The 25,755-nt window shown below is 45.2% G+C and overlaps 2 protein-coding genes and 1 long non-coding RNA gene across 9 annotated transcripts in view; 2 read left to right on the top strand and 1 right to left on the bottom strand.

Moving 5' to 3' along the window:
* Kif9 (kinesin family member 9) overlaps nucleotides 1-16,641 on the top strand; it is a 52,439-nt gene extending 35,798 nt beyond the window's left edge. For all 4 annotated transcript variants that reach the window (XM_048423745.3, XM_048423744.3, XM_048423742.3 and 1 more), the window contains 6 exons: nucleotides 713-907; nucleotides 3,537-3,751; nucleotides 10,994-11,170; nucleotides 11,461-11,576; nucleotides 13,775-13,879; nucleotides 16,304-16,641. In XM_048423745.3, the coding sequence (XP_048279702.1) occupies nucleotides 713-907; nucleotides 3,537-3,751; nucleotides 10,994-11,170; nucleotides 11,461-11,576; nucleotides 13,775-13,879; nucleotides 16,304-16,354 (859 nt within the window). In that variant the 3' untranslated portion in view covers nucleotides 16,355-16,641. The remainder of the gene's footprint in view (nucleotides 1-712; nucleotides 908-3,536; nucleotides 3,752-10,993; nucleotides 11,171-11,460; nucleotides 11,577-13,774; nucleotides 13,880-16,303) is intronic.
* Nucleotides 1-22,386, bottom strand: part of LOC125393340 (uncharacterized) — a 40,765-nt gene extending 18,379 nt beyond the window's left edge. Inside the window, exon 1 of the long non-coding RNA XR_007229777.3 lies at nucleotides 22,072-22,386. This is a non-coding gene — a long non-coding RNA (uncharacterized LOC125393340). The remainder of the gene's footprint in view (nucleotides 1-22,071) is intronic.
* Nucleotides 22,387-22,479: 93 nt separating this feature from the next.
* Nucleotides 22,480-25,755, top strand: part of Setd2 (SET domain containing 2, histone lysine methyltransferase) — an 83,291-nt gene continuing 80,015 nt past the window's right edge. For 2 of the 4 annotated variants that reach the window (XM_085688900.2, XM_085688899.2), the window contains exon 1: nucleotides 22,487-22,695. In XM_085688900.2, the coding sequence (XP_085545026.2) occupies nucleotides 22,625-22,695 (71 nt within the window). In that variant the 5' untranslated portion in view covers nucleotides 22,487-22,624. Of the gene's footprint in view, nucleotides 22,696-25,755 lie in introns of all 4 variants that reach the window. The other 2 variants (XR_015001666.2, XR_015001665.2) reach the window with 2 other exon arrangements.

Genomic DNA, 25,755 nt, shown 5'->3' with positions numbered 1-25,755 from the left:
TATTCCCATCAGCACCACATAAACTGACATGGGATTATACCTGTGTATTCCCATCAACACCACATAAACTGACATGGGATTATACCTGTGTATTCCCATCAACACCACATAAACTGACATGGAATCATACCTGTGTATTCCCATCAGGAAGAGGAAAAGGACAAAATCTCCTTAGCTACCTAGGGAGTTGTAAGCCAACCTGAGATACATGCGATCCTCTTACTCTAAAAGAAGGAAGGAAATAAATACATATGGCTCATGGAGAGGATCTGAACTCAGTACCCAGTATCCATCAGGTGGTTCACATCTGTCTATCTCTAAGGACATCTGACATCTGACCTCCTGGGGCATCGCCCTCGGGTACACGCCCACATACATACACATTTTTTTTTTTTAAAGATAGGAGTTGCCAGCTGCAAGGTATAATAGTGTACTCCTTTAATTTGAGCACTTAGGAGGTAGAGGCAGGCAGATCCCTGTGAGTTCTAGGCCAGCTAGGGCTACATATAAGACTTTATATTAGATAGATAGATAGATAGATAGATAGATAGATAGATAGATAGATAATAAACAAACAGTACATAAATAAAATAAACAGGCAAACTGAATGTGGTAGGTTGCTTGGTTTAGTAGCTGTGAACAAGCTCTCATCCTAGGTCTTCGTTCTCACTGCTCATGCCTGGGCCATGGTGTTTCCCTGACTGTTTTTCAGCTCCTCAGCAAGAAAGGAAGGTGCCAGCAGCCCTGTGAGTGGCAAGGACTTAGATGTGATTTCCATCTCCAAGACCCAGCTGATCCCATCTTCCAAAGATGGGGATATCAAAGACATGTTTCCACGAGACAGGGAGACGTCCAGCATTGAGCCCCTTCCCTCGGACTCTCCCAAGGAAGAGTCGCGCCCACCCAGGTAACCATCTAAAGACGGGTAGGTCTTCCACCAGATCAGATCACACCAAACCAGAGCATGATCTTTACATGGTAGGTAAAAGGTGCCTGCAGCAGAAGAGAAATAAACAGGGGGACAGAGAGAGGCCAATAGGAAGAAATGTGGTAACATATATGCATGCAAAGTGGTTCAGCCTCAGTCTTCCAAGGTGCACAAAGAATCATTTTAGGGGCTGGGGAAATAGCTACCAATTCTGATAACCTGAGTTCAATACTCAGGACACACTTGGTGGAAGGAGAGAACCAACTCCCACAAGTTGTCCTCTGACCTCCATACATGTGCTATGGTGTGCATGTGTGCGCACACAAATAAATAAATCATGTTAGAACTTCAACACATCAATTATTTTAAAATGATGTGTCTTTTGCATAAGAATTGCATTCTGGAAGCCTGGTTTGGGAGTATATACCTGTGATCCTAGCACTTGGGAGGTTGAGGCAGGAGGATTAGGAATTTAAGGGGACCCTCAGCTACAAAGAGAGTTAGAGACCAGCCTGATATACATAAGACCTTGGCTTTTAAAATGAGCAACTGGGTCAGGTGGTGGTGGCACACACCTTTAATCCTAGCACTGGGGAGGCAGAGACAGGTGGATCTCTCTGAGTTCAAGGCCAGCCTGGTCTACAGAATGAGTTCCAGGATAGGCTCCAAAGCTGCAGAGAAGCTCTGTCTTGAAAAACAAAACAAAAGTTAGTATTAGATAAAGGACATTGAATTGTTATCCCTGCCCCTGGTTTGTACAAGCACATGCATGAAGAACTTCTCAGAACCTATGTATATTTCAGAACATCAAAGAGTTGCACAGTGGATGTCCATACACTGAGAGCCCACTAGTTTCTGTTGGCAGGCTATCACATTTGTTCAACCTTGTGTTGTCTTTTTAAAAATGCACTTCAAATAAGATGCCAACATCAGTCCACATCCCTCTGTGCCAAGAGTTGTATCACATTAACTGTGGTTCTCAGAGAGTTTTGTACATGGGATTATGTATGGTGCAATCACATGAGTATATGGGTACACACCCATGTGTGTGCATGCTAAGGCCTGAGCAGCACAGCACACCTAGTGTCTTCCCCTTGCACTCTCTGCTGTAAACCTTGAGGCATCACCTCTCACTAAACTGGAAGCTAATCTGGCTGACAGGCACCCTTTCAGATCTGTTTTTGTGGCCTAGTACTGGAGGTATAGACATGATGCTTGGCTTCTTATGTGGGTTCTGGGGTGTTGTATGAGACTTTTCTTGAGGAGACATGAACCGATATCTGCTTACTCAATTTAGATAGGGAACCAGTGAGAGGACAAACTAACAGTGCCACCGAGTTCAAGGTAGCAAACCAATGACTCCGTTGGGGTTTCTTACAGGAGCGTGGGTGACTGACTTAAAGGCACCTGCATCACCAAAAAGCCTACCCCAGCCTTGGTGATGACTCATAAAAGCTACATCCCTGGAACTGTGTGACTTGCAGGCAGCTGGACAAGTCCAGCAGTTACTGTTTCTATAACCCTGGAGAAGAGGGACTGGTAAATCTTTTAGTCTCAGGAACTTCCTGTGAGTTATGAGTTATTTACTTTCTAAGTTTCATGAACTTTTGTGCTGGTTTGACTAAGAATGGCCCCCATGTATTTGAATGCTTAGTCACCAGGGAATGAAACTCTTTGATAGGCTTAGAAGGATTAGAAGATCTTTGTTGGAAGAAGTTTGTCACTAGGAAACTTTGAGGTTTCTTTATTTTTTTATTTTTTTGTTTTTTTGAGACAGGGTTTTTCTATGTAGCTCTGTCTGTCCTGGAACTTGCTCTGTAGACCAGCACTTGGGAGGCAGAGACAGGCAGATCTCTGTGAGTTCAAGACCATCCTGGTCTACAGAGTGAGTGTCATGACAGGCTCAAAGCTACAGAGAAACCCTGTCTGAGTTGCTGTGGTCATGGTGTCTCTTCACAGCAGTAGAACAGTGACAAAGACAGCTTGCTTTCTTCCTCCTATTGCTATGTAACATGAAGAAGGGAGCTCAGGTCTTCATACTTACAGAGCAATGCTCTTACCCACAAAGCCAGACCCCTAGGGCCTCTCAAAGAAATATTTTTTGGAGGTAGGTTTTTAAGACAGGATTTTTCTGTGTAGCCCTGGCTGTCCTGGAACTCTGTAGACCAGGCTGCCCTTGAATTCAGAGATCCGCCTTCCTGCTGCCTCCTAAGTGCTGAGATTAAAGGTGTGTGCCGCCACCACCACCTAACTCAAAGAAATTTTAATACCATGAAATAATGCCTCTGTGAGAAAAAGAAAAGATCATATATTCTGTGTGGCTTCACTCATTTAAAAATGTATTAAAGAAATCTTAAGAGACTCAACAGATTCTGGATCCAGATAGGTGATGGTGATTTTGTTTTCCGTTACTTTCCTTTCCTCAATTTCTGCAGTGGGCATGGTCCATAGAACAAAGATGAGGGACTGATTTCTACAGACTAACTTCCATCTGACATAAATAATGCCTAGGACCTTGGAAGTCATAGGGAAGAAAGATGAAGTGCCTTTGCCTCCAAGGCAGCTGTTCTATTTCTTTTTCCTCTTTGGCCTCTCCCTCTGTCCCCAGACCCAGCACCCCACCCTCTAAACCTGTGGCCTTTGAAGAGTTTAAGAATGAACGAGGCAGTGAGATCAACCGCATCTTCAAAGAAAACAAATCCATCTTGAATGAACGGAGGAAAAGGGCCAGCGAGACCACCCAGCGCATCAACGTCATCAAGCAGGAGATTGATGTGACCAAAGATGCACTGAATTTCCAGAAGTCTCTACGGGAGAAGCAAGGTGAGGGGAAGACAGCTAGAGCGATGTGGGAACTCAGAATCACCACAGGGTAAGTGTGTGGCAGCCTTGAGCACTAAAGGACCAAGATGGGAAGGGGTCAATAGAGGGCTGTAGGGTACAGACCTATGTCATCTACTTTAAGGCTCTAGGCAGCCCCTCCTGACAGCCAATATTGCTGTTTACTGCATTATTTCAGAACTAACTGCTGAGTCTTCCTCCTGAAATGTGCTGTTATTCATGGAGAAACTGGCCCTTGGCCCTGCAGGAACAAAGTTCCATACACTCCTAATGAATGCTGGAGGCTCAGTAGAGAAAGCAAGGCAATTCATTTTATAACCTGCAAAGAGGACATTAACAGAGATGAAAATGGCAAAGAAAGTTGGAGTTTTTTTGTTTTTTTTTTTGTTTTGTTTTGTTTTCTTTTTCTAGACAGGGTTTCTCTGTAGCTTTGCAGACCTGTCCTGGAACTAGCTCTTGTAGACCAGGCTGGTCTCGAACTCACAGAGATCTATATGCCTGCTTCTTCCTCCCAAGGGCTGGGATTAAAGAAAGGCGTGTGCCACCACTGCCCGGCTTTTGTTTTTGTTTTTAGAGACAGGATTTCTCTATGTGGCCCTGGCTGTCCTGGAATTCGCACTGTAGACCAGACTTCCTCCTGCCTCTGCCTACCACATAAAGAAAGTTTTTAATAACCCTGAATGCAGGTCTCTCCTCAGTTTCCTTACTGGCTGAGTAATCAGAAGGGTAGGTTTTTGTTTGTTTGTTTTGAGACAGGGTCTTTCTGTGTAGCTCTGGGCATCCTAGAACTCTCTGGCCTTGAACCCACAGTGCTCACCTGAACTCTGCCCTGGAGGGTACAGTATGACATATCATCAGACACTTATGTTTCTTAATTTCTTAACAAAGACATGCATGGGTTTATGTCTACATTTTACATTCTGTTTATTGTAAAGCTTTTCGGGAGCATAAACCCATCATGTCTGCAGGTCATGAAGCAATTTTGGCAGTTAACACTTTAGACTAGCCAATGTGGGCAGGGACCTAGAGTCATCTTTTTACCCACATTTGGATCTAAGCTGATTAAAGGCACCTTAGAAAATGGACCATTATGCTTTTATATTTTTACGACCTGGAAGCAGTTTCCTCAAGAGATGGGCAGTTAGTGACCCCTTCAAGTCACATAGTTCTGGTCTGCTCTCCTTTTGCTGACGGTAGTTCAGTTGTGGTAGGCTGATGGCCAGGGCTGGGGACCTCAAGAAATGAGAATGAGGGTGCCAGAAGGCCGGCTGACCTGACAGCAGTGAAACCATTGCTTACACTCAGCTCCTGACACTTGTGCTAGCCCGGCAGGCTTGTCCCCTAGAGCAGAAAGTATTTTTACCAGGTAGAGAGAGTGAGCAAAAACCCTCCATGGAGACAGTGCTAACATGGGTGGCCTGAACTTGACCCTCATAGTGTTGCAGAGTCTACACCTGTACTGCGGGCCAGGAACAATCAAGTTGAGTGTGCTGAGGACTGATTTGTGACAGCTAACCAAGGGTAGAGTCCAAGCCTGCATTTTTCTTTGTTTGTTTTTGAGACAGGGTTTCTCTATGTAGCTTTGGAGCCTGTACTGGAATTCTCTTTGTAGACCAGGCTGGCCTTGAACTCAGAGAGACCTACCTGCCTACACCTCCAGAGTGCACCACCACTCCCAGCTTGAGCCTGCAGAGTGATAACCTGACTCTGGAAAGGGGATTAAAGCATGGGGGAATGCACTGTTATAATCCAAGCATTTAAGAGGAAGAAGTCAGAGGATTGCCACACGCTGAGGCCAACCAGAGCTGTATGAGACCCTGGATAAAAAATTAAATTAAATTAAATTTTAAAAGCTGTTGAAATGGCTCACTGGAGGCTGGGAAGATGGCTCAGGGTTAGGATTTCTTTCTGGCCTCCCAGAGGACACAAACTTTATTCCCAGCATACACACCAGGAAGCTCACAATTGCCTGCAATTCCAGGTCAGGGATCAGACATGTGGCATTCACATACAGACATATACATATACATAAATGAAAATAAAAAAAGAAAAAGAAAGAAATGGCTCATTGGGTAAGGTTAGTAACCATCAGTGCTTACAATATGAGTGTGATCCTTGGAACTCATATAGTGAAAGGACAGAACTGACCCCTACAAGTGGTCCTCTGACCCCCAGACCCCCACCTGTGCATTCTGGTACACACATAGACACACACACACACACACACACACACACACACACACACACACAGAGAGAGAGAGAGAGAGAGAGAGAGAGAGAGAGAGAGAGAGAGAATTTTTTAACTTAAAAGGGTTTTTTTTGTTTGTTTGTTTGTTTTTTATTTTCGAGACAGGGTTTCTCAGTAGCTTTGGTGCCTGTCCTGGAACTAGCTCTTGTAGACCAGGCTGGCCTCGAACTCACAGAGATCCACCTGCCTCTGCCTCCCGAGTGCTGGGATTAAAGGTGTGTGCCACCACTGCCTGGCTAAAGGTTGTTTTTTTAAAAAAAAATAATTTAAATTTGTATTGGTGTGAAGACATCAGATCCCATGGAACTGGAGTTACAGACAGTTGTGAGCTGCCATGTGGTTGCTAGGAATTGAACTTGGGTCCTCTGGAAAAGCAGCCAGTGCTCTTAACCATCTCTCCAGCCCCTCAAAAGTTAGTTTAAATAATGGGAATAAAGGGAGTTCAACAACCACATTGTTATTCATTTTCCTGGCAGTCAGGGCACATTACAGGGCTGCTCCTTGATAAACTCCAGGCCTGCTCCAGGCCGGCTTTCATGGGGTGACTTCCAGATGTCACTTGGTTTTTCCCTGCAGGTCAGTTGGGTCATTTCACTCTCAGAGGTAACAGTTTTTCAGATTCCTAGACATAGTCTGCTCATGCCCTTCAGACCAATTATGATCTGCTATTCCAGAGGGCAAAGAGCCTGGGAAACTTGAGAAGGCCAGAGGTGGCAGCTCCAGACACACTCCTGCCCAGAACCCCCAGGGTGGGGACACAGCAAAAGGTCTCATAGGACCCACAAGCACTTTTAAAACACAGACACTTGCCAGGCAGTGAAGGCGCACACCTTTAATCCTAGCACTCAGGAGGCAGAGGCAAGCAGACCTCTGTGAATTCCAGGCCAGCCTGGTCTACAGAGTGAGTTCCAGGATGGCCAGGGCTGCACAGTGAAACCCTGTCTTGAAAAACAAAACAAAAAAAAGCCGCGCGGTGGTGGCGCATGCCTTTAATCCCAGCACTCGGGAGGCAGAGGCAGGTGAGTTCGAGGCCAGCCTGGTCTACAAGAGCTAGTTCCAGGACAGCTAGAGCTGTTACACAGAGAAACCCTGCCTCGAAAAAACAAACAAAACAAAACAAAACAAAAAAAAACCCAAGAAAAACTAAAACAAACAAAAAAATAATAATACAGTCCCTGATGATAAATTTACTTATTTAAAGGGATGCATGCACTGTGACATATAATTTACCCTTTAATGTTTTTTAAAGGTATGTGTATGTCTGTGTATAAGTATGTACACTTGAGTGCAGGTGCCTGTAGAGCCAAGAGATGTCACTTTCCCTAGAACTGGAAGTATAGGCAGTTGTGAGCCATCTGGTGTGGGTGCTGGGAAACATAATCGGGTCCTTTGCAAGAGCAGTAAGCACACCTAACCACTGAGCCATGTCTACAGCATTTTGTGACACGGTCTTGAACTTGAGATCCTCCCACTTCTGCCTTCCACCTAACTCAGTGAAAATGGATATTTTTCCAAAGTGAAATGATGGTAAAGGGCTGGAGAGATGGCTCAGAGGGTAAGAGCACTGGCTGCTCTTCCAGAGGTCCCAAGTTCAATTCCCAGCAACCACATGGTGGCTCACAACCATCTTTAATGAGACTTGGTGCCTTCCTTGCCAGCAGTACATTGTATGCTTAATAAATAAATAAATCTTAAAAAAAGAAAGAAATTATGGTGAGATAAGTATTTTTTTTTGAGACAGACTCCCAAGTGAGCTATGCTGACTCAATATGTAGACTGAATACTTGTCTGCCTCAGCTAAAATTATAGGCATGTGCTCATCTGTGGAATAAAGAGTATTTTTAAAATATTTTAAAATTTGCCAGGATGGTGGCTTATGCCTATAATCCCAGTACTTGGGAGACAGAAGAAGAAGAATCACTGAATGTTTGAGTTCAGTCTGGGTTACTTAGTGAATTCCAGGTCAGCATGGGCTGCAGAGTCGAAATAAAGAGAGAGAGAGAGGTCTGGAGAGATGACTCAGAGGTTAAGAGCACAGACTGCTCTTCCAGAGGTCCTGAGTTTGATTCCCAGCAACCACATGGTGGCTCACAGCCATCTATAATGAGATCTGGTGCTCTCTTCTGGCATGCAAGCATACATGAAAGGAATGTTGTATATATAATAAATAAATAAAGTTTTTTTTAAAAAAAAAGAAGGGGGGAGAGAAAGGAAACACACATACATGTCATTTCTTTCTCTGTTCTGGTAGCCAGCTCCCAAATAATGACATGTAGACTTTATATTAATTATGAAAACTTGGCCTTTAGCTTAGACTTGCCCCACAACGAGTTCTTAAAACTTAAATCAATTTGCTTCTGTTACTCAATGTTCTTCTTCTTCTTTTTTTTAACTTCTTTTCCACTTCTGTATAGCCAATTTGTTCCCTGTCTCCTGGCATGTCTCGCGTAACCCACACATACAGATTTCTCCTCCCTCTTCCTTTCTCTCTTCCTGGAAATCCTATCTTGCCTAGTGATTTGCCAGTCAGCTCTTTAGTAAACCAATCACAGCAATACATCTTCTTATAGTGTACAAATATTCCATAACACATACATGCATATGCGAGTATATATTTGATTTTATCACTATCAAAACATTTTTCAGCTGAACATTAGTTGTTTGGTTTTTTAGAGAAAAGGGGCCTAGAGAGAAGGTTCAGTGGTTAAGAGGACCCAGGCTCAATTCCCACCACCCACATAGCGACTTACAACCATCTGTAACTCCAGTTCCAGAGGCCCTGACACCCCCACACAGACATACACACAGGTAAAACACCAAGGCACATAGAATAAAAATAAATAATTTTAAAAGAAAAAAAGGAAATCATCTTTCAGTTTGTCTTCCCCCTGAGGAGGCAACCAGAGAACACCTGGGTAGTACTAAAGATGTCCAGTCAGGGCAGTGGCGGCGCACACCACTTGGGAGGCAGAGGCACGCAGATCTCTGTGAGTTTGAGGCCAGCCTGGTCTACAGGAGCTAGTTCCAGGACAGGCTCCAAAGCTACAGAGAAACCCTATCTTGAAAAATCAAAATACATAATAAGAAATGCAAAATAAAATAAAATAGCAACCTAAAGTTCTTGGGATAGAGAGATGGCTCAGAGGATAGGAGCACTGGCTGCTCTTCTAGACATTCTGAGTTCAATTCCCAGCACCCACATGGTGGCTCATAGCCATCTATAATGAGGTTTGGTGCCCTCTTCTGGCTTATAGGTACATATGCTAGAATACTGTATACATAATAAATAAATAAATCTTAAAAAAATATGTGCAGTCATCCCTCCATTTCAAAGGAGTACTGTGCATGTCATGTCAGAGATGTCCATGACACAGAGCTCACAGCAAGTCTCTGCAGTGAAGATGAGGGACCTGACTCCTATCCCAGATCCCAGATCCTCGAGTTGGGAACCTCGTATCTCCATTAATGATTCAGGGTCATTTTCATGTCTGAGTCTTTCCCCTACCTCCTTATACATATGTGTGGAAGTCAGAAGACTATTCTGTAGGATCTGGGGACTGCTCTTGCACCCTAGACACACATCCCAAGCCATATGCAAACCACACATCTGGGACAGTACAGTTTGATATGACTCCTTTGTTAAGATTCCAGGTGCTATGGGCAGTGGCCAGCCAAGGGAGTAATTTTTCAGACAATATTATTTTATCTTAACCTAGCAACTCTCACCAAACTGATGAAGTCAATGGCTAATAGCACAATTAATCCCTGAAGCCAGAGTGGAGGAAAGCCAGCCAACATGCTACAGAGTTCTAATCATCCCAGGTTTGATAGAAAAAGGAGCAACCCCAAGTCCAAAGCTTTGTCCATCAGGCTCACCTACTAGGTGACCTTCAGCATCCATGAGCCCTGCCTGGAAAGAAAGGTCAGGACAAGGCGCATGGGTTATATTAGAGGTTTGGGCCTTCCAGGAATGCAAGTGTTCATGGTCTAAGACCTGGGGTGAGCATGTTCTACACACACACACACACCAAGATTTGGCTGCTGCTGCCAGCTTCAGGCTGTCCTTGAACCCTAGAAAATTAATGTCTACTTTCTATATTGGCCTCCTACTAATCCATCCCTGAGGATTGATTGATCTACCTACCTACCTTCCTATCTGTCTATCTTATCTATCTTTATTTATTTTTATTTTATGTGTTTTGGTGTTTTGCCTGCATGTGTAGGGTGTCACTCCCCAGAACCTGGAGTTACATACAGTTGTAAGAAGCTGCCATGTGGGTGCTGGTAATAGAACTCAGGTCCTCTGGAGGAACATCCAGTGTTCTTAACCACTGAGCCATCTCTCCAGCCCCTATTTATTTATTTGACTCTAAAGAAAAAAGTCTTTAAAGAATGAATATCTTTGGCTGATGGGATAAGATCAAAATAAGCTTGATAAATGGCCTCTCTCTGTCCTCTCCTCTACCCACTATCTCTCCTGTTTGTTCTGAAATACCAGTCAGTCCCCACTGAGCTAATGAGTGGGTGTGCTGGCATGGCCTAGCCTTCTTGTGCTTTGCCCACTCCTTGTCACACCCACCCATGCCTCTGCCACATGGGAGCTTTCAGCATTGTCGTCGTCGTCTTCTTCTTCTTCCTCTTCTTCTTCTTCTTCTTCTTCTTCTTCTTCTTCTTCTTCTTCTTCTTCTTCTTCTTCTTCTTCTTCTTCTCTTTTAAATTTATTTATTTATTATATATACAACATTCTGTCTCCATGTATGCCCACATGCTAGAAGAGGGCACCAGATCTCATTACAGATGGTTGTGAGCCACCATGTGGTTGCTGGGAATTGAACTCAGGACCTCTGGAAGAGCAGCCAGTGCTCTTAACAACTGAGCCATCTCTCCAACATTGTCTTCTTTTTGGAACAACTTCCTTCTCCTACCCTGAATGGCGGCGACTGCCTCATTCCCTGACCTCTCCCATCACCTGGCAGGTGAGTACGAGAACAAAGGCCTGATGATCATCGACGAGGAGGAATTTCTGCTGATCCTGAAGCTCAAAGACCTGAAGAAGCAGTATCGAAATGAGTACCAAGAATTGCGAGACCTCAGAGCTGAGATCCAGTACTGCCAGCGCCTAGTGGATCAGTGTCGCCACCGCCTGCTCCTGGGTATTCCAATTGGGAAGGTTTGCAGGCTCCTTGAGGTCAAGAGAGGCCTCAGGGCAAGGTCAAGTATCAGTTCTGGAAGTGCTCTCTGACGTGCTCCACCTGCTCACTGAAGAGCGAGGGCTTAGTCAGGGGCTTCAGGAGTGTGGTTTCCAGGGCTATGAAGGCTGGGATGGGGATGAGAAGTGGGAGCTGCTGAAGCAGGAAGTATATAGAGGTGAGCCTGCTATAGTTTTGCCTCCTTCCTCACAGGCTCCCTCCCACCCACAGTGCTGTCTTTCTGACTCTTGCAGAATTTGACATCTGGTACAATGAATCCTTTGTCATCCCAGAGGATGTTCAGGTAGCACTGAAGCAGGGCAGCAGTATCCGACCAGGCATGGTACCTGTCAACAGGATTGTGTCTCTGGTGAGCAGCACAAGGGTATGAAGGTGGTGAAGAGTTGAACACAGGGAAGTAGCAGTAATGTGGGTAATTCTACCTCTTCCATGAGTTGATGTCTAATGCTGCCAGTGCCCAGGTTGGGAGACAAGTGTAAGTTCCTCAGTTATCGAAAGGCGAAAAACAGAGCTAGAGAGATGGCCCAGCAGTTAAGAGTACTTGCTGCTCCTCTAGAGGACCTGACTTTGGTTCTCTGCACCCATGTCAGACAGCTCACAACTATCTGTAACTCCAGCTCCAGTTCCAATACCCTCTTCTGGTCTTTGCAGGCAATAGCATATGGCATGTAACAGCACAGACCTAAACATAAATTAAAAAAAAATCCTATCTTAGTTAGGTTTCCAAAGCAACTGTGGGAGAAAGAGAGGGTTTATTTCAGCTTATGGATGTAGCTGTAAGCTACATCATGAAAGCAAGTTAGGGCAGGAACCCAGAGATAGGAACTAAAGCAGAGACCATGGAGGAATGATAATAGCTTGCATAATTGCTGGCTCCCCATGGCTTGCTCAGCTTTTCTCCCCACCCCTTTGTCTTTTTTACAAAGACTGTATGTGTATGAGTGGTTTTCTGCATGCATGTGTGTGCACTATCTGTGAGCCTGGTGCTCAAGTTCAGAATAAAGTGCTGGTTCCCATGGAACTGGAGTTCTTATAGTTGTAAGCTGCTATGTGAATGATGAGCGTGAAACCCAAGTCTCTGGAAGAGCAGCCAGTGCTCCTAACCACTGAGCCATTTCCCTAGCTCCTCAGTCTGCTTTTTTAAAAATTAATTAATTTATTATGTATACAGTGTTCTGTCTGCATGCCAGAAGAGGGAACCAGATTGGATTACAAATGGTTTTGAGCCACCATATGGTTGCTGGGAATTGAACTCAGAACCTCTGGAAGAGCAACCAGTGCTCTTAACCTCTGAGCCCCCAGTCTGCTTTCTTTACAACCCAGGATCACTTTCCCTTTATTAGTCAAGAAAATGCCCAGAGACTGGCCTGAAGGCCACCTGTGGAGGGAATTCCTTAAGTTGGAGTCTTTCTTCCCAGATATGTCTAGGTTTGTGCCAAAAAGACAAAAAACAACCAGAACAAACCTTAACTAGAGATACATAGGGGCTGGAGAGATAGCTCAGAGGTTCAGAGCACTGGTTGCTCTTCCAGAGGCTCTCAATTCAATTCCTGTATCCACATGATGGCTCTCAATCATCTATAACTGTAGTCCCATGAATTCCAATTCTTTCTTCTGGGGTGCAGATGTACATTCAGACAAAAGCGCCTGCTTTTGTATATGTATATTATGTATATACATACATAAATAAAATTTGAGAGGGAGAGAGTCTTAGTTAGCATTTCTGTTGCTGTAAAAAGACACTATAATCAGTGTAACTGGAGGTTTCTCTCCTGCCTGTTAGTTCCCGAATAACTATTCTGAGACTTAATATTAATTATAAACTGTTTTAGCCTATTAACTCAGGCTATTATTAACTAGCTCTTGGATCTTAAATTAACCCGTTTCGGGCTGGAGAGATGGCTCAGAAGTTAAGAGCACCGATTGTCCTTCCAGAGGTCCTGAGTTCAATTCCCAGCAACCACATGGTGGTTCACAACCATATGTAATGAAATCTGGTGCCTGCAGGCACACATGCAGACAGAACACTGTAAACAAAATAAATAAATAAATCTTAAAAAAAGAGAGAGAGAGAGAGAGAGAGAGCCATGCTACGCTATTCTTTAAAAAAAAAAATTAACCCATTTCTATTCTATATTTTGCCCCAAGACTTATGGCTTGTTACCTTACATCTTGCTTCTCTGGCAGCTGCTGCATCTCCCAGACTCCACCTTCTTTTTCCACCTAGCTATATTCTGTCCTGCCATAGGCCAACACAGCTCTATTCATCAACCAATAAAAGCAACACATATTTGCAGCATACAGAATGACTTTCCACATCACCATGGCAACTCTTATAAAGGAAAATGTTTAATTGGGGCTTGCTTATAGTTTCAGAGGTTTAGTCCATTATCATCATGGCAGGACATGGTGGCATGTAGGCAGATGTGGTACTAGAGAAGGAGATGCTCTGTGTGGATTTGCAAACCCAGCAAGGGACTGTGCCGATGCTCAGTACATTTTGATGATGCCAGGCTGAGATACTATGCTGGGTTGGGTTTTTCCCAGGGAGAAGATGACCAGGACAGGTTCAGTCAACTGCAACGAACTGTACTGCCTGAGGGTCCTGATTCCATCTCCTTCTACAATGCCAAAGTCAAGACAGAACAGAAGGTAACTTGGGACATTCATGTCTGTGAGGGTGGGGACCCCAAAGACTTTGGAGGTGATGATACCAACCCAGGGAGATCGAGTGCCACCCTTAGTCTATAGGTGTCTTCTGCTGGCTTTAGACTGGAACAAGGTTTGACTGTGGAAATTGGGAAAGGGGGATCACATAGATCATGGCCAGGTCTGCACACGGCTGGTAAATGCTAATTCAGCCATGTATGGTGGTTCACAGCCCATGACAGTCTAGGAAAGAAATCCTCTGAGATCACTGCCTGTGGGGAAGGGCTTGTCCAAGGGGGCCATCCTGCACAAATGGCAGGGGACAGAGGACCACATGTAGCCAAGGTGGAACTAGACCTGGTGAGCCACAAGTGGAGCCTATGGTTCTCCTGAGTCTCCAGTCTACCAAGATCATGAATACTGTGCAACCTTCTGTGCTCTGGTGGGTATTCTTGTTATTTGTTTGGTTTGTTTGAGACAGGGAGTCATGTTTCCCAGGCTGGTCTCAAACTTGCTAGGTAGCCAAGGATAACCTTGAACTCCTGATCCTCTTGCATCTACTTTCCAAGAGATTACAGGCGTGTAATCAACTCCACATCCAGATGGGTTTGATGCTGTTCTTTTTATTTGTTTTTGAGAAAGGGTTTCTTTGTAGCCCTGGCTGTCCTGGAACTCAATCTGTAGAATCAGGTGGGCCTTGAATTTAGAGATCCACCTGCCTCTGCCTCCTCAGTGTTGGGATTAAAGGCATGAGCCACCGTGGAGTTTTTTTTTTGTTGGTTTTTTTTGTTTGTTTGTTTTGTTTTTTGCTGGTCTTTGAAACAAAATTTCATATAGTTCAGGTCTGCCTTGAACTTTCTAGGTAGCAGAGGATGGCCTTGAACTCCTGCTCCTGTCTCCTAAGTGCTGGGATTTTAGGCTTTCACCATTACACTGTCTGCATTTGCTTTTTGTAGTTACCATAGAGTATTATCAACCCAGGACCATTTATGTCCTTCAAGAATTCCAGCTTCAATGCTAGAGATGTAGCTCAGAAACAGAGCATTTGCCTAGCCTGTGTAGACCCTGGGTTCAATACCAAGAATCACAGAGAGGAAAAATTCCATCTTGAGTCAGGTATTATGTCAAATCCTGTAATTTTAGCATTTTGGGGGCTGAGGTGGGAGTATCTTGAGTTCAAGGACATATTGGGCTATATTCAAACCCTATGTCAAGAAAGAAAAGAGAACTCCAGCTTAGTGTTGGCACCACAGGCTGGGGGATGTTCAGTTCCTTTCCATAGTCCAAACTAGCTTTAACATTTGCTCCTTTCCTGCCCACTGCTTTAATGACAGCCTTTTCTATCTGCTCTCAAGGAGCCTAGCAGTGTATTAAAAAGACAGAATTTAAATTAAAAAAGAAAGGGAAGAATTTGTGAGTACTGCAGCTATAGAGGGAGGGCTTGCAACAATATAGCCCAACCTCGGAGGTAGAATCCTGTTGCTGTGACAAATACCTGAGAGAAAGGGTTTAAAGGGATTAAGCAAAGCTGGTAACTGTGCTTCTTGAGTGCTGGAGGCAAGAGGATCTGGAGTTCAAAGTCATCCTTATTTGCACAGGAGGGCCAAGGCAAGCCTGGGTTTTATGAGTCCCTGTCTAGAAACAAAATCAGAAACAAAGGAAAAGCGAAGAAGAAAGGTTTATTTTGCCTCAGTTTCAGATCGTGCTCAGTTCCATTGTTACAAGCTTGCAGATCAGAACAGGGTGACAATGGAAGAACACAGGGAGAGTTGCCTGTCTCAAGGTGCTCAAACAGAGGGAAATAGGGCTGACCTGGGACATGATATACACCCCCATTGGCCTACATCCTCCTACCAGGTCCTACCTCTTGTGCCCCACCACCTTCCAATAATATTATCAGGTTATGATTCATTGGTGGGTAAATCCATTTATTAGGTCAGAGCCCTCACTTTCCAATTACCTCTCAATGACTCAATGATCAGATCTACCCCTGGAGACTAAGCTTTCAAATACAGGAGCCTGTTGAGGGATACTTTAATATCCTGCATGCCTCCTTTGTCTCCCTCCCTCCTTTCTTTCTTTAGACAGGGTCTTACTATGTAGCTCTGCTGTCCTGGAACTCACTATGTAGACCAGAGCTCAGAGATACAGCTACCTCTGCCTCCTGAGTGCTGGGATTAAAGATGTGCATTTCTATGCCTAGTGTATATCTCCTTTTAAATATAACTGCCAGGCTATTTCAAAAACAGTTTTACACACTTTTCTTAGAATTAAAGAATGACAGTGTTCTAATGGAATGTTACTTCTCATAGAATTTGCACTATCCAGAGAGTGTCTGCAGGAAGAATGATCAAGTAAATGTGAGTGACATAGCTTGTGAGTCCTTGCTAAGACCATACCTCCTGATCAAGTTCCCTTTTCTTCCAGCACAATTACATGAAAACCACGTTGGGCCTCCAACAATCACACAGAAAATAGTCTCATCAATAGCTTGAAGACCTATTGAAGTCTGTTCTAAGGAAGCTGCTAAACCACGTGCTCAGAGCTCCAGCCACTTGCTCTGCTGCAAGCTGTGACCAAACCCACAGAACACACAGTTGCCTGCCTGCTAGGATGAACATCCTCCAAAGGACACCCTTGCTTGTCTCCACAGAATACTTTTGATTTTAATTTGCTACCACATGTAAAAATCAAGATCAAATTACTTTCTTAACCACTGAGCCATCTCTCCAGCGATAAAATTATTTTCTAGTTTGGATTTAAAACTGTGTTTGGAATAGTACTTAATTTTCTGTCTGAAAGGGACATCTTCATTATGTATAGTTTGTGGCTAAACCTTGTCCTAGTGTTTCCCTAGCAAGCATGACACCTGGGATTTGGTCCCTAGCAACTCTCTCTCTCTCTCTTCCTCTCTCTCTCTCTCTCTCTCTCTCTCTCTCGCAACTCTCTCTCTCTCTCTTCCTCTCTCTCTCTCTCTCTCTCTCTCTCTCTCTCTCTCTCTCGCACACAGGATGAGGAGGAGGATTGGGAGTGTAGTTCAGTGGTACTATACTTGCCTAGCATTCATGAAACTCTTCCAACTTCAACACCACCAAAAGGAAAGAGAATAGCTAATACTGTAGCTAGGCATGGCAGGACAGGCCTGTATTCTCAGCACTTGGGTGGTAGTGACAGGAAGATCAGGAGCTCAGTGTCACTCTCAGCTACATATCTAGTTCATAGTCAGTCTGGACTAAAAGAAACCGATCTCAAACAAAAAATAAAAACTAAAAGCCACTTGAGACTTGAGTAGGAAATCAAAATAGTAATTCAGGCTCTGCCTGTCAGCCTCTTTCCTCTTCAGTGGGCATCCTGAGATGAGCCTGGTCTGAGAATACTTCTTACAGCTCCCCTCCAAAGAAGTCTAAGTTCTCTCAACCCATCCTTCTAGCTTGGCAACCAGAAGAGGATCAGGTGTAGTTAGTGGCCTACGAGAGGGAGAAGCAGAACTGGGCCCCTGTGCCCAGGAGCGTCTGACCTTAGACTTTTCCAGCCAAGTACACACGTGGAGTAGGTGTTGCAGCTTCTCTGTCTTGCCTCCTCCCTCTGTCAGTGTGTGACTACAGACAGATACAAGTGAAGGCACCCAGGTTACCCTGGACAGCAGCAGGCCTGAGCAGGGAAGAGGAAACATTACTCCTGAGTCAAGTCCTCAGGGTCTGGAGCTTGTGTCCTTGGTGATGGCACCATGGGAAAGAGCTCACTGCTTCATTCAGGACAAACACAGGCCTCCAGGAGCTTCCCAGATGACCAGTGTACCTTGGGGCTAAGAAATGCAGCCTCTGCTGAGTGATGTGTTTAGAACTTCCATGCAGTCTTTCTTCCTGGTGTTGTGGGCCAAGGCTTTGACCCTGAACATGGTATGACAGGAATCCTCTATCTGATACCCTTGAAAGCCCAAGATGATAGAGGCCTACAGTGGAATTACGAGGAAGCCCTCTCAAGGGAGGCAGAGAGAAAATATTCCAGACCGCACTTCAGAGGTAACTTCAGGCCCTTGGATTACTTTATAGGAGGCAGGTATGAGCTGGGACAGAGGACACGTCTAAGTGAGTAAGAGTGCTTGCTCTGCAGGCATGAGGACCCAAGACTGAATCCCCTATATATGCATAAAAACATGGCTGCATAATCTCAGCACTGGGGGATCACCCAACATACCCTCAACAGTGGCCTTCCTGTTGATGAGAGACAATCCTTATTTGGGGTAAAGGATTGGGTAGGGAGGTAAGAAAGGAGTAAGTGGGTGGGAAGCAGCCTCCCACTCAATTCTAGTTCAACTATGAACTCAACAGGGAATGACCTTTTGTTTTTCCAAGCCTTAGTCAGGTTCCATTTGTGTCAGAACTCTGGCCTGGGTGTGTAGAAAAAAAATGCCATTTGGGAAAAAAGGTTCAACCCAGTACTATCTTAGAACACATCTAATTGCTTATGTGTTGTATCAGTCAATCTGTATTCGTTTGTATATTAGTCAATATATTAGTTCAAAGTCTTTATATTGGTTGTGGATATGGTTCAGTGGAAGGGGCCGCTTGCTTAGTGTTCTGTTTCATTCTGTTGCTGTTATAAAACACCTGGACCAAAAGCAGCTTAGGGGAGAAAATGGCTTACACTTCCGGGACACAGTCCATCACTTCAAAAAATCAGAGCAGAAATTGTGCTAGTTTTCTTATGCAGCCCTGGACTGGCTACTTAGGTATGTGCTGCCCACAGTGGGCTAGGCCATCCTCCATTAATAACTACCCCATATATGCCCACAGACCAATCTGATCTAAACAATTCCTCGGCTGAGGCTTTCCTCAGGTGACTCTAGGCTAAGTCAAGTTGACAAAGCTAACTACTAGGACACCTAACATATGCAAACCACTGGGTTCAATTTTTAGCATCAGAAGGGGGAAAATGTACAAATAGTTTTGAAGAATGTGCTCAGGATCATCTGGTGTTCCCCTGTTCTAAAGACGTTTTCCCATTCCTTTACCAAATCCTAGGACATACCTGTGGGGAATGACCACACTTTGGCTTTCTTCCTTTTTTTTCATCAATTACCAAAGGGCTACTAGTAGCCACCCTGAGGTGTTATGGGATGGATGTGGTCTGGGTCCATGGGAGATACCACTAGGAGAAGCAATTCTCAAGTTTTTATGGTATTCAGCACTCTAGGCGTGGGAATGTTTTATGTTGGTGATTTTGGACCTTTTTTTCCTTTAAATACATTGGAGGGCTTTTTGTACAAAAGCATGGGCTTGCAGGGCATGGTGGCTGACACCTTTAGTCCTAGCTCTCAGGAAGCAGAAGCAGCTATATCTCTGAGTTTAAGTCCTGCCTGGTCTACAAAGTGAGTTCTAAGCCACCTGCTACACAGTGAGACCCTGTCTTAAAAAAAGGGGGAGTGGTATCCAATAAGGTAAAAAATGTTCACTGCTTTGGCCAGGAAGCTGATCACAGTAAATACAGAGAATGAGGTAGGAGGATAGGGAACTGTAGGGCAAGTCTGGGCTGAAAAGAAAAAAGGATATCCAAATCATGTTTTTTATATTGTGAGACAGAGTCTCCCATAGTACAGGCTGGCCCCAATCTCACTATGTAACTGAGGATGACCTTGATGCCCTTGCCAGGATGTGTTCCAAAGATGCCTGTTTTTGCCTTGAATCTAGCCTGCATGCCGTAGGACATATTTACAGTCCTATTTTGGAGGCTGAGGCCAACCTGAGATAGGCACAGCAAAGCAGACTCCAGAGAATCCTGAATACTCTCAAAAACGCTGCCTGACTGAAAATTCTGAACCAAAGAGTTATGGGCCTTATGATTTCTACTGACCCCCATGGTTTGACATGCTTACTCCAGTAGGTTCTGACCAGACTAATGTTATCATCACTTGTCAAGTACTGTTCTGCCCCCTGCAAAAGAACTGCTTACTTTTTAAAAAAATTTATTTTATGTGCATTAGTGTTTTGCCTACACATCTGTGTGAAGGTGTCAGATCCTTTAGAACTGGAATTACAGTCATGAACTGCCACGTGGATGCTAGGAATTGAACCCGGTTCCCCTTGAAGAAGAGCAGTGCTCTTAACCATCAAGCCATCTCTCCAGCTCCATTTACTTTGTTTTTTTAAGGAAATGGGAAACCTGCACACGCCACCTTAGGTCCTCTCAGCTTGTTGTTCCCACCTAAAATAGCTCTGTTCTAGTGCCAAGTGGCTGCCAGTGGCTTATAGAGTATTTAAGGCAAAGTGCTCCAAACCTATTCAAAACCTAAGAGTTGGGCATGGTGGCCCACCAAAGGCTGATGCAGGAGGACTTCAAGTTCAAGACAAACCTGGGCTACAAATTCAAACTATCTTTTAAAAAAAGCCTTAAATATACCTTATTGTTTAGTAAGAGGCATTGTACAAACATGTTTACCAATATTATCTGTGTGGTAGATACACTTCTATTTTATAGGCAAGGCAGTAGAAGCCTGAGAAATAGTCATGCCCAGTGTCATATGGCTAGAAACTGCCTGGTATTGGTTTACATAGTGCCAGATATAACTTATCCATTGGACTATAATAACCTAAAATGTGTTGACATCTGTTACGTTTAGGGTTTTATGAACTGGGAATGTTTTTCAGTTGATGGAGTGCTTGTATAGTATTTCAGAAGCCGTGAGTTCAATTCCCAGCACCAAATAAACTGGCTAGGGTGATGCATGCCTGTAATCTCAGCACTGAGTGGTGGCTGCAGGAGGATGAGAAGTTAAAGTCAACACTGGCTACAGAGATCAAGGCCAGCTGGGACGCACAAAACCCTGCCTCAAAAACAAACAGACAGAAAAGTGAAGAAAAAGGGAAGTTCAGGGTTTCACAAGTACCTCATTTTATTCTCAGATCAGTGAGAGAATCTGTTCACATTTAAACTTTCATCTTCAGCAGGTTGTGGTGTCTGGCACCTGTAACTTCCAGCATCAGGGAGGCTGGAGTAGAAGGATTTTGAGTTTATGGTCAGCATAAGGTACACAGAAAATTCTAGTGCCACAGACGAAAACTCATGAACAAAAACCAAAATGGCTGTGGGAGACTGACACCGAAGAGTTTGGTGCATCTTGACCCTGCCTAAAAAATAAAGCCCGATTAACTTCTATATGAAATAATGATAAAGAGAAAATAGATACTGCTTACCTAATACAAGTAAAAAAAAAAATCAGGGGATGGCTCAGCCTATAAAAGCACTGGCTGCCTGGCCTTATGATGAAAGTTACATTCCTGGGACCCACATATTGGGAGGAGAGAATGGACTCGCTCATGTTCTCTAGTCCCCACATGGGTGTCCTCAACACACACCATACAGATAGACACAATTTTAAAAATATACTTTAAAAGAGAGGGCGGGGCGATGGTGCACACGGCTTTAATCCTAGCACTTGGGAGGCAGAGGCCGGCGGGTCTCTGAGTTCAAGGTCAGCCTGGTCTACTGAGGTCTTGAGCAGCTAGAGAGACACAGAGAAACCCTGTCTCGAACCAAAAAAACTTGTTAAAACCCAGAATGCCAGCACTCAAGAGGGTGTACGTTCAAGTGTTAAAGGAAAGTCTACAGATGATCCTGTCTAAACAACAACACGACAAAGTTAGCTAGTGAAGGACTTCTGCTAAATCACATTTCAATTTATTGGTAAATCCAATTAAAAATTAGTGGCTATTCTTCCCCCCAAAACTCCACAACGATTTGAACTCTCTACTGTCTCTTTAATGATACTCAACTACTATACATTCGGTGTCGTGTAAGTTTACCTAACAGTTTCTCGCGCAGTCCAACTTCTCCTTCCAGAAACAAAAAGCTCGTAGTTTCACGTTATCTAACTTTTTTTTTCTTTTGCAAGAGAGCAATTAATAACCTTTTCCCCAGTCATTGCCTTCGAGGCCTAAACAACGAACATTGCCTTTCAGCCTTTTGGGGTAAGGGTAGAAAACCGGGGAAGGGGGGGGGGGATGAGGGTGTAGGAGGAAGGCAGGTGGTGGTGGGGCCACGGAGGTGGGGGCGGCGGGAGGCTGAAGGAGGGGGGCGTGTCCGAGAAGCCCAGCCCAAGAAGCATCCCCAGCTTAGCTGGCTTTCCGTTCGCGAGGAGAGCGGGATGAAGAGGCTAGGGAGAAGAAATAAAGGGGCGAGAGCGGCCGCTGCGCTACCTCACGGCGTGGAGGCCGGGCTCTCCGAGGGCTCCCGGGCTTCGGGCGGCGGGTGGTGGCGGGCTTCGAGGGAAGAAGGCCGGTGTCCTGAGGGGCTCGGGCTATCGCCCGGGGAGGGGTAGCGGTGGCTCCCCTCCAGCTCCGGGACCCGCCTACAACACGCAGCCCTGGGACTTATTGTTCCGGGAAGCCGCAGGCGAGGCCCGGCCCGGCCCTCGGGGTGCACCCGCCCCTGCCAGGGTCGGCAGGCTGGGGCAGGCGCGCCGACTGGCGGCCGGTGGGCTGCCTGTGCGTGTCTCTTTAAGGGGCTGGGCCTGCAAGGCTGCAGGGCGGGCGGGGTGCGCGTTGCTCCGGGAGTGTGTGAGGGAGAGAGCGACGGGCGTTTGCCGGAGGGAGGGAGGGAGGGAGTGAGCGGGCGAGCCAGCCAGCCAGCGACGCGGGCCGCCCCTGCCGCCGCCGCGATCGGACCAGCGGCCTCCTCCCCTCCGGTCCCCTCCCCCGCATCGGCCTGCCGCGGGGAGGGGGCTAGCGTCGCTGCCTCCAGCTGCTCCTCATGAAGCAGCTGCCGTCGCAGCCGCCACCGAAGATGGGGGATTTCTACGATCCCGAGCACCCGACCCCTGAGTAAGTCTCAGGTCCGCGGCCTCCCGCTGCCGTCGGTTGCCTCAGCGGAGGGCGGCGCGTCCTGACCGGTGGCGGCGCGCGGAGTAACGGGCCCTTGGGCGGCTTCGCGCGGTCGCGGTGGGGCACAGGCCCGGCGCAGCCACCTCAGGCCGCCTCGCTTGGCCTCGACCGGCCGGGCGGTTAGGCCTGGCGCGGATACCGCTGCTCGCGTCGCAGCGGCAGTTGGGGCGGCCCGGTGGGGGAGGGGCGGCCACGGCCTCCACTGCCGTTGCCGCGTCCTCAGTCGGCCGGCCCAGGGCTCGGCGCTCCCCGCAGCTCCTCCGGGACGCTCGGCGGCGGCTGAAGCTTCGGTCGCAGACCACGGTGCATAGTCCGAGGCGCGGTTGAGGCCAAAGTCGGCTATAGGACGCCGGCGAGTCTAGGCCGAGAATCCCCGGGCTCGGGTGGAAGCTCGACCCGTCGCCCGGCCTACCGGTGACGGCAACTCCGACCGGAAGGGCCTAGCGCGCGTCTCTCCGCAGTGATCCGTGGAGGGGCCCCGCGTTGCAGTCTTGGTTTTGATTTTTTTTTTTCCCCCTTCTTGGGCACCCGACCCAGGTCCAGTAGTGCTGTGAGCTTTACATTCTGTACCTTTGGCATTTGGGTTTTGTAATGGTGGCGAGGTTTGTCTGGTCCCGTTGTTGAGGTGACACCAGTTTTGTTTTTTGTTTTTCCCTGAAAGTGAAAACCCGACAAACGTTTCTTTTCTCGATTATGAAGCTTGAGCGCTTTGGCATACTATTTCTTAGGTAACAGAATCTTACCTATAAGGGTGACTTTTTGTTCCGTGTGAAGATTTTAAGAGACCTCAAAATCTCTGCATAGTTTCTAAAGAAAATAGCGAAACATAGTTTTGTCCAAAGTATAATTTCTTTTCAGTCTACGACATTTTTATATTTCTGTTGGGCAGTATCTGGTAGCACAGCAAGCTTCCATTCCAGTCAGGTTTGGAGGTGTACAGCGCCACTACCACCTGAGTTAGGACTGTAGGCAGCCTTGGCTGCTTACTGGAGACGGCCTCAAAACACAACAAAAGTAAACAGAAAGCTTCCACTTCAGAGTCTGGAGTCAGTTCCTTCCTAAGCTTCTACAGGATCATTTTGTTTTTTAGATAAGTGGTCTCACCCTGTTGCTCAGGCTGGTCTTGAACCTGGGACCCTCCCTCTTCAGCTTCCGGACCGAGGGGATTACTATAAGGGTGCTGGCCACAAACCGACTTGAAAAACCATTGTTTAACTCGTTTTGTTCATATTGATACACTTCAGAGCACACAAAATTCGCTCCAGAGTTAACGTTTGTGGGGAGATCTAGTGAAGCTGTTAAACTTTTATAACTAAAGTATGACACATTACACAGTCTTTGGAACCTTTGCCAAATTTTTAACCTTGGTTCAGGACTGTCTGAATCTTCCAAGGTAGTTCTTTGGTATTGTAACATGAAAGTTACTTTGTTGAAGTGTTGGTTATATCCACACAAAAAGCAAAATCTTTTATGTTGCCTTAAGAAAAGTATAAAATTTTAATGGGACAATTTTGAAGATTCTGTTTTCACCTAAGAAGAGCCTGAGTAGTTTCATCTCGCCTTCTTTTAAGCTTGCAGAGAGCCTTAAGCGGTCCTCTGGCATTTTAGTTTGTTCTGTGCTTTGCAGAAGGCTTAATAACATAGGTCACCTCTATTCACAGTCTTTTATGTGGTCTTAATAAAACAAAATCCATCTTTCCCTTGCAATAGTAAACCAACATGGCTTTATCCTTCCCTGGGTTCTTGATTTTGAATTAACATTTTAATTAGAATGTTTGTATTTACTGTATAATTAGTTCAGTAGCAAAGTTCTGTTACAGGTTTTTGGTTTGAGAGGTGAAAAACCTCAGGAGGAATTTGTGTCATTCAGTAACTGTTGATTGAGTTCTTCCCTTGTACAAAGTAGTATGCTAGCCCAAGGAAAGGCCAAGAGCCTTTCAGTGACTTGTTCCAGGTTGCATGAAGACATCATCCTTGCTGATAGGATTATATCCTTTTTTTTTTAAATTGGAGCAAAACATTTTTCATAATATGTGGAAAAATGGAGTCAGAAAAACTTAACTGTGCAGTGAGAAATCATGTTTATTGTTTTTCAGTCTCGGGGATTTTATTGCTTTTCTGGCTTCACTGCTTCAGAGTTCTTAATAGTGAAGAGTAAGTTGTAATACACATCTTTTTTTTCCTGTTTATTTACCTGTATAGGTTATAAAATGTTTCTTAATACTGGACTGATGTTGGCAGGCATCTTGAACAATATCCCTCTTTTACATATGAAGAAAATGAGGCCTGGTCAAGAAATGAGAAGTAAAGTGATAGCAGACCACGTGAGGAAGTAGTGTTTAAAACTGGGAAGCACAACACAAGGTTAAAGAACCATATTTTCGAGTCAGACAAACCTGCACTTGAACACTAATCTTGAACAAATGACTTATCTTTAAATTTGGGTTTTCCCATTTTGGAAATGGTTGTCCTAATGGTAGCAACTTGTGGGGCTTTTGAGAAGATTTCATGAGATAATGAGTGAACAGCTCTTGGCGCAGAGTGTGGTGTGTGCAAGTCCTGTTAACCAGGTGTGATTTAAGATAAAAGATGAACTTGGCTGAAGTTGAGGGGAAGCTTGGTTGTGAAGGGGCAAGTCATTCCCTTTCAGCCTTGGGATGGTTTGAAATGGTTCTCTGAAGAAGTGAAGTCAGTTGGAATGTAAATTTGCTTTGATTAGACTTTGAGTTGGGCCTGATGGTCTGTATTTGTCTTCCGTTCATTCTTAGTCAGGTGCATGTGAGTAGGCCTTGGCTTTTCCTACAGTGTAAATGACATTGTGTTCAGGTGAAATGGCTATTTGATTAACTACCTTGGATATCTGTGATAGTGTTGGGTAGATATTGAGGGCATAGCAGTCCAACAGAGTCCTCGGGAACTTGTCGTAAGGAGGGGACAAATGATAAAAGTGATATTTAACTTTTTTTTTGGTAAACACAAGCCTATCTTTACTAAAGGCTG

Source organism: Myodes glareolus, chromosome 4 (genome assembly GCF_982192425.1).
Source record: "Myodes glareolus chromosome 4, mMyoGla1.1, whole genome shotgun sequence".
NCBI classification, from domain to species: domain Eukaryota; kingdom Metazoa; phylum Chordata; class Mammalia; order Rodentia; family Cricetidae; genus Myodes; species Myodes glareolus.
This window is presented reverse-complemented; position numbering and strand designations above follow the sequence as displayed.